Here is a 15,586-nt window from a genome sequence, read left to right as displayed (position 1 = left end):
CACGAGCGCTTGGAGGAGAGCCAGCTCCCTTCCAGCAAGATTTGCCAGCCCGGCATGTTATTTTTTTCAGTGCCGAGATATAATTAGTGCCAGTTCTTCAGAAGCTGTCACTCACCATCACGCAACGTTTGCTTTTCTTAGGAATATGACTAACTGGCAAATGATTAAACACGTTCGGGGAAGGAGGAGGGGGAAATGAATTTTTTTTTTCCTCCCTGGGAAGAAGAAAAAAAACAACTTCAGGAGCCACTTTGCAGTCCCAGAGAGCGGAATAAACTTTGACAGCGGCTGAGGAGAGTCACACTGGGTGGCCCTGCAGCTCCTCCCAGCACAAGGATGCTCAGAGCCATGGCTGGCGTGGTGGGAGTCACCAAGATGCTTGTAACCACGGCTGCTCTGCAGGGACACAATCATAATAAAAAGTCAAGCCACCTTCCTGACAACCTCCTATTTTTCCCTTCCTGTTTCCTCTATGGCTTGTACCTACACGTGGTGCTGCAGAAGATGCTCTCGTTTGCACTCCCTCCCAGCAGAGCCCTTTTAACACAGCAGGTTTCTCGAAGCTCATCTCCTCACCAGCCTTGCTTCAAGGAAGGATGTCTCTTCCCAGGACCGATGGCAACACCGCTCTAATTACCACCCTTTAGCTGCAACTCACAGCCTGCACTGCAGCCGAGAGCCCAGCTGCGGCCTCCGGAGAGCCCAGAATTGGATCCCAATCTTTCAGATGGGTTATTTTGCAGAGGTCTTATGTTTTGCTGGGAGATATTTTTAGGAGAAGATAATGCGGTTGCCAGCTCTCATGGGAATCCTGTCCCCAAGTCATTGCTGTTGAAGCACTCCACAAACTGTGGAGAAACAGCATGGAGAAACTGGTTTTCCCAAATCCAGTAACCTTCTCCTGTTGGGGGATGAATGGGAAAATTTGGCAAAACCAAAGCTTGCCCTTTCTGCTGGGTCTGAGGCTCAAGAAACTGAGAGGCCCCAAAAATTTACACCTAGGTTTATATTCAGTTTTATACCACCCATGACAAACCAGGCAAATAAAGGTAAAATCTCCATTCAGCTCTTCACTTAACTGTATCTTAGAGATAAGTTAATGAAAATACTTCTGTTTCACCCTGTTTAGTGGCTTCAGACATCCTTTCATGCCCCTTCCTGGCCTGAAGACTCACTGTCTGATCCTGACCACCTCATACTTGTCCCCACATTTCAGGGGACACCCTGAGTGCCTGGCAGGAGGCTTTGAAAGGTGCCAGTGAGTGCCCTCAGCATGGTGGCACGGAGGTCTCAGCGATGTTCCTCCATCCACATCGGCAGCAGGTACCAACGTCATTTGGCTCATTTATGCTGAAGTGATGGCAAAGAATTTTGAAGGAATAAACTGGATTTTTTCCAAACTCGTGGCCTTTCGCTTGGAGAAATATTGTGACTCAAAATCTGAAAATGAACAGTTTAACATTAAAAAAAAAATTAAAAGAGGACTTGGAAGGGATTGCCAAGAATAACACTTTTTCCCCATCACCACCACGTTCTCTCTCATGCAATTCACTGCACCCTTGACGGGGAGGAGCTGAGGGTTTGCTGGTGCAAAGGCAGAAGCAAAGGGATCCGGAGAAGTTTTGTAATGGAGCAATCTTTTGGCACTGATGTATTTTACCTCAGCCTGTCCAAGTGATGGGAAAGGGGGGCCTACAGATGTGGCTTGGACTTGCAAAACACATAGCAACTTGATAGCAATTACAGCCAAGCATCCACCCACATGGGTGTCATCGCCCAGGGACTGTCCACGATGCAGAGACGTGCTGCTGAGATGAGACTTTCCACCTGCCGCAGCCCCCTGAACATGCAGAGTCCCCAAGACCTTCAAAGACACTGCTGCAGACCTGATGCTTTCAAAATATCAAGCATATTTCAAATTGCCCATGGCCAGAAGGAAAAGGAACAACAGACCCGAATTGTAAGGGGTGCAGATGAGTCAAGACAAGGAGGTCTCACAAGGTCTGAAATCTGTGCTGACCCCAATGTGAAGCTCCTGGCCAAATACACCTTTCCTGCTGACTTTGACAGGGGTCTATCACACAAAAACCTCCGAGATACCAACCCCCGGCTCCCAACTGCCTCTGGGCACAGACAGCCCCAAACAACCAAGCTTCCAGATGCGATTTCCCTTTCTTCAGGCCATCCCTTCCCTCCGTTTCTTCACGGCACCTGCTTTCTGCTTTACAGCACTGCAGTGTCTTGTTGCAGTAGAAGCAAACTGCTTCTCAGGGAAGGAAACAAATGCACTAATAGAGTGCTAATTAGGATACTTAATTAAAAAGTTATTCAGCTCCTGCTGAAAACCACCTGCTATATTCTTTTGTGCCTACACCTAGGGCTAGACAGAAGAAATAGCTTCAGCTGCATTTGCACTGGTCTTCACCCATGGCCGTGGCCTGGTGGTCAGCTGCAGTCTGAGGTTCAGTCTAGCTGGTCAGCTGGAGCTCCTGTTAGCTTGTCCCTTCTAAATCCAGGCCTTAAAGCCAAGTAAATGTCTCTTTCCACCTCTATATTCCTCACACAATATATTTTGCTAAAGCAGCTACACTCCAGATAAAAACCATCTTGAAAAGGAAATGAACTCTGGGTAGATCTGGGGATGTTCCCAAGTCCAAACGCAGGTCTGAGCCCTCATCCTTGCCCTGCTCCCTCTCCTTTGCAGGCTTTCTCTTGAACACTGCCTGTGATTTAGAAATCACCACGAAGACCCAGTTGGGACTATCTGAATTTTTTACACAAATGGCAGTGTAATCTCTGTCTCCACTGCATGCCCCAGCTTTGGTGCAGCTCCCTGGGGCTGGATCCAGGTGCAGAGGACACTTCTCAGCAGCATGGCACCAAAAGCATTTTGCCCTCAATAAATCTGGGCCAATGTATCTAGAGTAATACTTTGGAGGTTCTGATATTTTAAGGCCTTCATACATCCTTTCCTAGCTTTGCCCTTCAGGTCCAACTCCTTGGGGTTTCTAAGCCACTCTCTATTTCCAGGCCCCCGTGCTTCGCTCCCCATCCAAGCTGACACTGGCCCATGGGTCCAGCCTCCATCATGCCACGTGGGTCTCAGAGAGCATCTGTTCCTGCACCCATCATCTCCCATGTTCCAGATCCACCTCCCCAGACAAACATGAGGTGACCTGAAGAAGGGTCGAGTTACCAACGCCAGCTGCTGGAGACTCTTCGTTTTCATCCAGAACTGGCACGTTCTACATCAAGGCAGCGCAGCAGCCTCATGCTCTCCCTTGCTGGCAGCTCACTCTTCCTCTCCTTCGGGACGCAGCTAACACAGCAGTCTCCGAACAGCATTTGGCAATTCTGCTGCTCCCTCTGTCACCCCTTGCCTTTTGGGGACTGCAACAGGAAACTGGCCACCTCTCACCTCCTCAAGTGCCATGTTCCACCTCTCCAGGCCCAGCTGATCTCATTACACTTTCTTGTCAAGAAAAATCTTTGCAGGAGGTAACCAATTCTCCTACTGCAAGGTCCTAAAGTCAAGATTTTCATAATCTTAGGCAGTTTTTAGTAGTTTCTGGACAAAAATCCAGAAGATTGTACTGTTTCTGATAAAGACGAAGGGGGAAAACAATAAGTACATTGCTGAAGTGTTGAATAACCACTGCAGTGGTTTGTGTTTATTATTTGTATTAAGGAGCTTTTAAAACAACTGACAACCACTAAATGTGCTCATTATTAGCAACTCAAATAACATGCTGCCGCTGTGTAATTCACCCTTCCCTTTCAGGGCTTTCTCTCTCCTGCCAGGTGCAGTGCAGAAACACTGCGCACGCTGCAACAGGTTCATACAACAGCCTGACCAGAAGCAGGAGCCTGGGGACTACAACACTCTGCAGTCCATACCATCAGGTCCAACACTGCTACAGGCTGTGTTGTACCTACAACCTCTAGCAGCGAGACCCTCGCCCCAGCCTAGGGCTGCTCAGTTCTGCTGTGACACAAACGCAGCTTCCCAGATGCGACAGAGCCAGCATGCGTCCCCTCCAAACACGTGCTGACACAAAGGCGAGCTAGTTAAAACGAACAGCCAGATGGTAGAAAGGACCAAACCATTTTCCTTCATAAAGCACTGTCTTCAGAATAAAAGGACAAGATGATACTCAGGCTATCTCACCAATACTGCTTCATTTTTAACCTTATGTACTCTGAGCTATCACTTACAGACATCCTAGCCCATCCAGCTGCTGCTTTCAGGAACCAAAGCAGCCTGGCTGGGTAGGTGGAAACAAACTCTGTGGATAGGACTGATTTTGCAGGAGTGAGAGGGAAGCAGACAGAAGTAGCCTGAAGGTTAATTAGTGCAACAACAGCAAATGCTAGCAGGACTTTACATGTTGAGAATTAATTATGTTTCAGGAGATGGTTTCCTTTTGATGAATGCCGAGGACTACAATGGGAAGGTTTTACTTGTCTCAGGGGCCTTTGTTAGTCTATTTTCTTTCTTGTACCAATCAAATATGATTTGTTTTAAACATATCTTAAACTGAGCTGGCATGGTGACTTTAAAAGCTCCTCCTGGTAACTAGAACATGCCAAGCACAAACACCAATTCATAAACAACCTCCATTTCTGAAGTCTTTAGGGCAGAGCCTCTTCACAAAGGAACTGTATGATCTGCTGAATGTGAAGCAAAATAGCAACACAGGTGCATTTTGCTTCAGCTGGTGAATGGGATGGTCTGCACCCTCACGCCAGTGCTAAATTCTGGAGACGACCTGAAATGACAACACCAGCCCCCAAATCCTACTATCAATCCTGCCTTACTGGTATTCAAAGCTAAAACCACATTGCTTTCAGACATTCTGATTTTGATTGTTTGCCCTCAACAAAATTAATTCTGGGTAATACTTCCTAAAGTGACTGAAATTCAAACTCACATTCACTAGAGTTAAAATTAGCTCCATTTATTTATTGCTAATGTGTGACCCAGCAGGACAAGGACCAGCAAGTATTTTGGATTTAAAACGTGTTTTTACAGAGCAGCTGTCATTTTTGAATCTCATTTGCTTCAAATGTGTTCTGACCTAGTCCCGTGAATTCCTACTCACAGGAGCAGCCTTTGATCAAATTTTCCCCATACAGAAGTGAACTCCAGTGAACCACACAGAAATGAAGACCTGTCCTGCAATGAACCTGCAAAGCTCCAAGCATATGGTACTATTTTTGCTTTTAAATGTCTCTGTGTTCTAGATCAGTCAGATAATATTTGCAACAAAGTCTTACAGAGTCCGACAGCAAGGGGTAAAAGAAGGAGAAAGAAAAAGGAAATCACAGGGAAAGGCAACAGCAGAGCTACAGGGGATGATGGAAGAGATTAAGGAATACCAGCAGTGGGATGAGTGTCAAGGGAAAAGGCCCTGGGTAACCTCTCCTCAGTTTAGCAGCACATCACTTACAATCTATGACACTGAATTACTCATTTCTCTTGGTTTAAACCCCTTACGCACAGATGATATGCATGCAAATACAGCGGGGTCACAATCCCTCAGCCAGCCAGCATGGAGGGAGAAGCTAAGGAGAGCAAGCAACTAACCAATTACTTTTATTTCTGCCTTGGGTTGAAATTCAAGGAAAAGCATTTGGGCCATGTGCATTTGATCATACATGACCTTTATTGGAGACAGGTGGGGTCATTTATTATACAGAAGTAACATCACACCATTCTCTTCCCATTTAATTCCTTTTAGTCTCCTTATAAATCTGTAGCAAAAGTGCACTTTTAACAGTTTTTAATCTATAGTATATATCTTTCAATATTATCTCTCAGTCAGGTATTTTATTTGTAAAAATGTATCGCCAGATATACAAAATACATGTCTAGTGTACTACATTAATTTTTGTATTTACTGTTTAAGATTATTTTTAACTCAGTGCTCTCTTTTTTTTCATTTTTTGCAAGAATTAGTGATGACAGTCTTCTGGTAGTGCCACCAGGAAAGGACTCACAGCTTGTGTGTGAACAAGGGGAGAAGACTCTTAGCCAGGAACAATTTTCACACAATAGGATCAAGATGACAAGAACATTTGTTGTTATTGAATATGTCTCTTAAAATGACAGTACTCCGTATAATAAAAAATAATTAAAAAACCCAATGTCCGTATTTTATCTTCTTGAAGAGGAGATGTGCCAGGAGAATGGAACCTGTACCCAGGTGTAATACAGTGGTAACGATTAATTTGCATTTTGAAGACAGGAGTTAATTGCTAACATTAAGTTTCTGGTCATGACAAGAAGAAACAGATACATACAGCCACCACAAGAAACTGTTTGTGAAATGCTGTTTACCTGAGGACAAAATTTTGGTAAAATATTTTATATCCTGTACAAGCCACAGAATTGCATAAGTTAAATGTCCTCAAGAACAACAATCACTGGTATATACCACGAACGGCTGTGCTGGGAACAACCACGCAGAGGACAGCTCTTGTGTTACCTAACAAGATGAAGAAAGGAAAATACTCATTTCCACTGGTAGTTTAGAGCCAGCTGCGACAAGCTTTGGCACGGCAACAGGACTTTTCAAAAAGAAAATTACAGAAGATTTTCTGAGATTTCTTACAAACTTCCTTAGTCTTTTCTTTCTAGTTATCCTTGAGATTATAATATATACACACGTAACGGATAATTACTCAGTTTCAGTCTTCAAAAGACTAACAATTTCCCCTGTTAAGCAAGGCCTATAGAGGTAAAACAATCAGAAGCATTTTTAGGGGGGAGTTACGTTTCCCAGATCACTACAAACATTACCAACAGATGGTGAGGAACACTTAGCAAGGTGATGTCTGGGTTGGTTGGCTGGTTTTCCTTCTTACATTATCTTGAAGACTAAGAACAACTGGATTAGTTACATAAATAATGCTTCCCTTGGTTAACCCTTCACAATTAGTGCTGTTTCTGTGTATTAGCATAGATTCAAAATGCTAGTTGCATCAGTTTACTATTATTGAATGAAATGTTGAACAGATCCTGTTTCAGAATGAGGGCACTTTTGGTTTACGCAATAGCTCCAAGAAATACTGTAACTTCAAACTTTTTACAGCAACTGGTTGCCAGAAATATTCTTCAAAAGGTAACTGCTTTTCTGCTCCCCTTAAATTTGCAGCAATGTGGCTTTGAGTCAAAACTTCTGCTTCAAAAGAAAAATGCACAATAGACTAGGCTGAATATGGATAAAGTTCTATACCTTCTGAAGAAGAAACAGAACTGTAAAAATAAAAATATAAAACGAAGCAGTACTGTTAGTGTTATCTAAACCCAAGATAATGCATAATGGGGAAATTTACAATGCTGCAGAGTTTTTTGTCTGTTTTTTTTTTTTTATAAAAATTACAGACTTGACATTTCCAATATGTCTTAGCTTTGTACTGCTTCTCAAGTCTGAGTCACCAAAAATATCCAGCAACCAGCTGCTGTTCATATCCTAAAATATGCCTTCAGCTGACACTGAATATTGAAATCATTCTGCTAAAATACAGAAAAACGACGATGGTAGAAACCAAGGTATAGCCTCAGGCCAACATTAAATGGTAAAAATTCTACAATGCTACTTTTAAATCTCTTCTTCAGTTCATGAACAAATAAGCAGCCAGGTTTCAAGTAGAGGTAACACAGATTTTGGAAGATAGCACGTAAAAAAAGCCCAGAAAGAAAACTGGAACAAAAGCTCTTCTTGTTTCGGCAGTCAGCACTAATCCTCCACGAAATGGCAAGGAGAAACCTTTATTTGCCGTGCTGGATCTGTCCTGGTCCTACAGCAACAATGAGGAACTGCTTCTGCTGTCACAAATATGTTCCATTTGGACATATCTTGATCCCTTTTTTCTTTTATTTGTATACATGTATCTTTTTGTTTTAGTCTCTTGACTGGTAGAAGAGGATATATCCAGATTCTGAGTTTTTGGAAATGTCTGATGTTAACCCATAGAATTCTTCAATGGCCTGGGCATCAATTTTCTGAAAATCAATGAGAGTTATAATTAGCCTCAGTCAAAATACCACCCTAAGAATCCCTTTCCCAGACAAAGCATTATTTTCAGTTCTTGGAGATGATGCTGGAAAGCCACGCAGTATTAATACAGCGATATTTCAGTATCATTGAATCCAACCAAATACAACAAAACATTTTTTCCACTTAATACCTTATTCACTATTGAAAAAAAAGAAAATCAAGATGAAATAATAAGCCTCTCAGAAGTGGTGCACTCTTAAGATGGACTATAAAAAAAGGGATCCATGAAAATGTATCCTTAAGAAGAGTACATGACATTTTCATATTTGCTTTCTCATTCAGTCTAGTGTTAATTTTCCTGACTATATCTTTGTAATGTAAATGAAAAAAAGCAGTCACTGATCAGCAAAGATTTTTGTACAGTTGGGAGTACAGAAGGACCATCCTGAACAGCTTGAACATTCGGCTAAAATAACTGCAGATTTTAAAGTTCTTGTGACCCTCTTACATAGAGAAGTCCTGCAAGTGCTACTAGTAATTATATCATGAAATCTGTGGATCTCATCTGATTATGACCTTCTGGTCTTATGAGAGCTTTCCTTCCTTAGGATTTGCTGGTACAATGCCTACTGGAATACTGCCACAAGGTTTGTGTTTTAAGAGAAATAAGTTATTTGCCATATTAATAGAATTAAATGGTCTGCTTATATTTAAAGTTGTGAACTATTGCAGAAAAGCAGTTTTTCATTTTCTACTCCTACCAGCAAGGCCTGTAGAGCATTTTAAAGGGCTTTTAAAGATGCAAGTTCTACAGTCTTGATCCCACTCCTGAGAACAATTGGCTTTACATTACTGAATTTGATTCTCAAGTCAGGGGAGAGCAAGCACAAAGACCAAAACACTGACATAAAATACTCCCAATGACTGTGTTGCTCAGCACTCCATTGTGTTTTAGTATTTGAAAATACTTTTAGGACTCTGGATCCACAGAGACGAAAGGCTGAAGTAAAACTTCACTTTTTATGGAGAACCAAAGGGAGACTAGCCAAAAGTTTCCCTTTACTCCCCAAGGAATAACGTTGAGGAAGCAAAGAAATGTTCAGAATACAAGAGACTCTGAACACTTGCTTTGATCGTGAGAGGGAGTAGCAGAGACCAGCTTGTGCTTACATCTTAAAAGAAAGGGACCACGCTATGACTCCATCAAGAAGCCTCCTCAGCCAGAAAATCTATTTGGCAGTGTGCTAAATCATCGCTCACTGAACAGACTTTAGCATCACCAGCAAACACAAAAGCATTGGTTTCTGTAAGTGGCACTGCCAAACAACCTGTAAGTTTAGGCCATCCTTTTCCCAGTCTTTTTGAAGCACAAGAAAGACAAAGTCAGTAAGTTTCCAGAAGATGCATCAGTTGCAGGACAAAGCTGCAGAAGTTTTCCTTTGAATAGTTCGGGTTTTTTTAAAAAAAATGGGGTGGGGGAACCCCAAAAAGGTATTTTGTCTTTCTCTCATTTCCATTTATGGACTTCAGAGAAGCTGAAATACCATACTGAGGGCTTTTGCATTTTCACACAATTTATTAACATAACGTCTACTACAAAGTGTTAGATACACATTTTAACAGAAAAATATCAAAAGAACATTCTTCAGTCCTTGTAATATATTTAGCAGACAACTCAAACATGTTTTATTTTAAGTGCCAACTAACTTGCCATGCAATCAAGTCTATTTCCACTACTCATTTTGAATGCAACTCAAACATTTGATGTAGATTAATTCATCCTACAGATATTTTTAGTTTTATCACAGCAAAACTGACTTCCTTCTTTAATTTCACTATCCACAGAAAACAGTGGAACTGAAAGAGGATCACATAGACTCTATTCTTCCCATTCTTAGTTGACCACGTATATTGTGGACAGCAAAGTTTTACCCAATTGCAGCTTTAGAGTAACAACCAGTTGAATGATTCACAACTACTTTTGGGATTTTGCAGTCTCACCTGGCATTAAGATGATTTTTCCTGTTAACTGAGCTTAAGTATCCTTTACTCATTTCCAGACAACTACTCTGGTTCCTCAAACCAAATGCTTTTCTTGCATACCATTCATAGCATTCAACTGAATGCTGCAAATCTCTGGACAAATATTTAAGCAAAGACATTCTCCCCCTTTTCTCAATTTGGAGAGCTCCCTGGATGGACACTTATCCCTCTCTGTTTCAGATAAACATTGTCACTGTGATGTATCACTTAGCTGCTCTAATGACAACATGTCAAATTAGCCAGAGATCATTTACTCAGGTTTCTCAATTAATTTTGCTTGGCGCAGTATACCATTTGGACTGATTTGCCTCCTGGATTTGACGCAGTTGCTTTTCACATATGCTGTAGTATGTTTGATTATCATCTGTCTTCAATTTAATTGGAAGTTGGCCTTCCAAGCAAATCTAAATAGATAAATAAATATGACTTCACCACCTCTGACATTTAGTGGGTAATAAGGATAAACTACTTCCTATTGACAGTTCAGAGCTATTAATTCATATCACTTGCCAAAAATGCAAGAAAGCTTTTTAACTGTATTTGAAGGGAAAAAGCTTTCTCCTGTGTTCTCTTTCAGTTGCAGTATCTGTATACAGGTACAGGGGCTCTGGACTCATCTTCTGAAGTCGGATGACTAATACCTGTTCTGTTATGTAGCCAGTTCACACCTAGAATGTTAAATGTCCAACCTCAAAAACAAAAACAAAAAAAAATAAAAAAACCAACCTGCTTTCAGATTCTTAAGACTCTCTGAAGAGTAGAAGACTCCTGTGGTTAGCCCGAAATCCAGAAACTTACGCAGAATTCACGTTTTAGGGGATTTGGGGCTTTGGGGTTTTTCTGCCACTCCATTTTTGAGGACAACTTCTGTAATGTCATACACAGCAATATATTTGCTGTAGTGTCGCCTTATGGCCAGTCACAAGAAGGTTGAAAACAGTAAGTTCAGAGTAGATATTTAAACCTCTTTAGGCAGCAGATGGAACTGACAAAAGTGGTTGCGGCTTTACTTCACTTTTTCAGTGAATAGCCTACAGCACTAGTAAGGAACTAATTCTCAAGAGCTGATGACTAAGCAGGGAGAGAGAACAGATGAGTAAAACTGCAGCTACTTCTTCCAGCAGCCTGTAGCATCAGGAAAGGAAGAACAGTCTCCACTATCCTGTTCTCCTTGATCACTGAATCACCAGAAATGCAGGTGAGTTCTAGAAGGTTGAGAAAAGAGAAAGGGTGGTACTTCCTAGACAGAGGGAGGTAAGAGGTAAGTTTCATGTTCATCACACTCTTACAAGGCAGGAGCAGCTACAATGGACAGTCAGTGAAGAGATCCTCACGGACAAACCCTGCAGGAATCCTTATGCTACACTCCTCAAAGCAGGTCATCAGAAAGGGCCAATGATCTCAAATAGCTTGTGCAAAACTCATCTGCAAATTTTCATGCCCTCCACCAGCAGAAAAAATAAAGCCTGAATTTCACAGAAAACAAATACCACGTGCAAATGCCAGCCAGGGAGAATCTTCTAGCAGGAAAAGGAGTCTTAAACTTCTGGATCCACAGCTGGGGCAGAGGTAGTGCTACAGGACAGGGTTACACTGCTAATACTAATCAAGACAGTGAAAACTCAAAGAACCATGGAAGACACAAAAAGTAGAAATTTCAGATCAAAGAGCTTTATTTTTACAGCATTTAGATAACCTCTGTAAAAGATGAACTTAAAAAAAAAAGCCATGATTAAAGTTAGAAAAGCAACTTAAAGGAAAAAAAAGCATCCCTCCACGAGAGAGGAACTACATTCTAGCTTACTTGCGACAGCTCCTTGAATTTATTGTCCAATAACAGACAGTGCATATTTAAAAGCTATGTTTTGGCACATCTATAAAAGTGCCAACAGCGTTTGCAGATAAAAAGAAATTCTGCTTTGACCTAAAAGCTAAGATACAACACAGAAGTGACTGAAAGAAAACAAATATAGAACAAGATGGTTATTTCACATCTACTTTTAAAATGTAAAGTTTATCTCCTGGATGGAAAACACAGTGAATACTTGCATTTAAAAATATTGAAGTGAACACTATTTCCAAAATTAGTTGACACAATTATGTACTTCATCCATGACAGAAACAGAGGAAAATAACCCTCAAAAATACAATAACGGGGGAACGGCAACTGTTCATAGTCATACAAGCCATCCAAATCACAAGGAAGTCACCCCTGATGCTCAAAGCTAAGCAAAGATTTAAAAAAATAAAACTGGAGAGCGCACTACATCATCTTTATTTCAACACAAGCAAGGATTTTGCTGTACCTATTTAAACACTTAGCATCAGGCCTTAACCTTGACCATGAGATCTCAGAGGAAAACAGTACGTTTTCATCTTTACAAAAAGCAGTGCTACTGTGGTATTTGTTCTACTGTTTGATATTTGCTTAATTATGTGAAATACATGGATATATAAATATTTTGGATATTAGTCTTTACAAATATGCTAGTAGAAAAGGTAAGGAAAAATTTGCTTGAGCAGACTGTTGAAACGTTAACACAAATAGCCCAAACATCGTTGTACACTCTCAGGACCTTACTACAGTCTCCCAAATCTTTTCTTACAGTGTTTCTACACTTCAGTTTGTTGGGGAAAACTGCCTACAAAAAAAGATTAGAAGTTCTTAAATGCAGCAATGAAATGCAACTAGCACAAAGCAAGTTAGCAACAAAAAGGAGCTCAAAAGGTGGGCTGAAATAAGAGCATTTCAGATCTTGAATAAGACAGTTGTGGTATTTCAGCCTGAACAGGCGTACACCACCACATGTCTGAGGTGTCCAAACAGCCCTCATGTTCCTTTGCCCTTCTCCATACTACTTCTATAACAATGACGCACAAAAATGCTGAAGTTTACTTTTGAAATGTTCAGAATTAGTCTGTGCACAGATTTTGCTGAAATACTTTCACAGGTGCAAAAGCTAATCCCAGACATAAAAACAGAGCTGGAGAGTGATGCTGTCTACACATGTTCTCACCATGTAATAGCATACCCACCTCTACAATGTCATCATCAAACAGCAACCAAAAGCCATGGCTCTTCACAATGGTGATATAGTGTCCACGATTTGGACCACTGCCAGAAAAAAGGATTGAAGACTTATTACTCCTGTGCCTACAAAGGCAGGATCACTGCTCTCCCACACGATTCTAACTATTATTGGCAGAGTTAGATTTCCTGGCTCTTAATGTTGTCTAATACTACTCATAACATTATTTAGGTTCTTAAGACTTTGCCAAATTGCTTTAATTAAAATTTCTGTCTTTGCTACTTGCCAAATACAATATATTCAAAATACAGAATTTCATAAATATTTCACACAGTCATTCATATATTTCAAAAAACAAAATTAAAAGCCAGTTATTTCAATCACTGTTTTGTTATATTCATCACTCCTAAATATTATGACCACTGTTCAAAAATTTTAATAATTGTCTGTCTGATTTTATTTGCACAGGAGATATTTTTTTTAATTCTCAGTGTGGTTTAGCCTATGGCTGACTGCAGACAGGCTTTCTGCAACTGCTGTTCCCACTTTTCGGGTTTCAATTTCCCAGTCCGATTCCATCACGTGTATCCTGAACACTTACCTTGAAGGGAAGGGACAACAAAATGACCTAACTCAAAGGGAGGTGGATTTGCAGAGTAAAGGCAGGCGGATTTGCAGAGTAAAGGCAGGCAGACTGCCCTGAAAAGGTAGCGGTTTGAGATAATAAACTACATGGATGGAAAACGATGAGCTATCAAGCTACTAAGCTCAAATTCTGAGAGAACAGTCCAGGGACGCAGTGAGGGAAAAAAAAAAAAAAATTACCTTCCCCCTGGCTTTAGTTTTTTCTTAGGATCTACATAAGGCTTTAAAACGACCTATATTCATATCAGTTTTAGGCAAAAGAAAGTAATTCTCTAGTCCTTCCAGAATTACTGATACACACTACCTGTCACAAAATGAAACTTCTTCGTTTAGAGCAATTAAATGAAAAGTAAAACTATAAGGGCAAAATGTTTAAAACAAATGATGAGAACTCAAATATTTTAGAAAATACAGTTTATCTTAACCCTTTGGTAAGTTCCTAGTAAGAACTGAAACCAGGAGAGTCACAGGACTCCTAAAAGCCCTGTATAAATCAACAGGTTTGGGAAGAAAAAGCAAATCTATTTAATACATCTGAATTATTAATCACCATTGTTTAAAACATGTAAGTGTAGTTACTGGTATAGCAAATTAAGAATCTACAGAAGAAAATGCATGAGATCTTAAAATGATAAAAAGAAATTAAAAATAGCACAACTATACCACAACAGAAATCACCTAGAATTATATGTACTTTATTTATCCTAAATCTCTGCAATATTAGTGTGCTGATTATACTGTCTTGCTCCTCACAAAGATGTTTCAAACATTTATGTGCTGTAATAACTTATTACTTTAAAACTCAAACTTCCAGAAGGCAGTTATAAATATTTTTTTGCCTTCCATGACTGATTTTTGCCTAAAAGTGCTTAAAAATATTTCCTCTTTGCTTTTAAGAACAGAATTAAAGTCACTCCAACAACAACAACAAAATAATAAAGAGAATAAGGGTATTTTTAAAATTCAGCAGTACACAGTTTATTCCACATGGTGGCACCAGCTTCTAAAAAAACCTTCAACGGTTTAGCAAGTAGGAATATAAGAACTGTGACTTAATTCTATTTTAGTAAGTGTTTTTCCAAGATTTGGTTTTATTTCATTTAGCTTTCCTGGAAAGTAGGGTTGGGGGTGGGGGTTTTTTTGTTGTTGGTTTTGGTTTTTTAAAGACTGCTCTTACTTTGCTACAGCTCAAAGAAACAACTTGTCTGAATTGCCACCATATTTGAAAGCTGATAAAAGAGCAAACCTTAGACTGTGTAGTCAGAAAGCAAAATTTAAAACGGTAAAAAAGTAGTAAAAAAAGACCAAAACACTTTCTCTAGCTCTGACGCTGCTTAGCATGCTCCCATATTACCCGCCATGAGATATATATATATCTCATATGTCTCATATATTTATAAAATGGCATATGGATGACAGACTCCTTTCAAATTTCAAAAAAAGGCATTTAAAGTCCAGAAAGCAGAAAACCAACATACCTGCCACAGTGAACAACTACAGCCACAAGGTCATACATTCTGTCAGGATTTGTAGCATCTCCTGAAGTGTTAAAGAGCCGGAGCTCCAAGGGAAAGACTACACGGTAGGAGAGTTTGGTGTATCGATGCAGCTGGTCCATGTATTTGAACCTTTTTAAGTGCAGAGCTAGAATCATGGGCAACTTTTTCACTCGCATTCTGAACCACAAAAATATGTTAAACAAAGAACAGGTATTAGCAGATCACCTAAAACAAAGCTTTGTTCAAGAACAGTTTCAATATGAGGAAGCTTCTTAAAAAGCATCCAATATGTTGAAGATTTTCAAAAGGCTTCTTTTCTCATGTATATTCATTGCATTTATTCTGAAAGATTAACTACACAACTGAC

At 40.2% G+C, this 15,586-nt stretch overlaps 1 protein-coding gene across 3 annotated transcripts in view; it reads right to left on the bottom strand.

Moving 5' to 3' along the window:
* Window positions 1–5,643: 5,643 nt before the first annotated feature.
* LOC141949061 (ubiquitin carboxyl-terminal hydrolase 12-like) overlaps window positions 5,644–15,586 on the bottom strand; it is a 32,375-nt gene continuing 22,432 nt past the window's right edge. For all 3 annotated transcript variants that reach the window (XM_074882228.1, XM_074882230.1, XM_074882229.1), the window contains 3 exons: window positions 15,199–15,396; window positions 13,083–13,161; window positions 5,644–8,008 (listed from right to left, as the gene is read on the bottom strand). In XM_074882228.1, coding sequence (XP_074738329.1) covers window positions 7,907–8,008; window positions 13,083–13,161; window positions 15,199–15,396 — 379 coding nt within the window. In that variant the 3' untranslated portion in view covers window positions 5,644–7,906. The remainder of the gene's footprint in view (window positions 8,009–13,082; window positions 13,162–15,198; window positions 15,397–15,586) is intronic.

Source organism: Strix uralensis, chromosome 13 (genome assembly GCF_047716275.1).
Source record: "Strix uralensis isolate ZFMK-TIS-50842 chromosome 13, bStrUra1, whole genome shotgun sequence".
Taxonomy (NCBI): Eukaryota; Metazoa; Chordata; class Aves; order Strigiformes; family Strigidae; genus Strix; species Strix uralensis.
The sequence above is the reverse complement of the archived record's forward strand: the minus strand, read 5'-3'. Positions and strand labels throughout refer to the sequence as shown.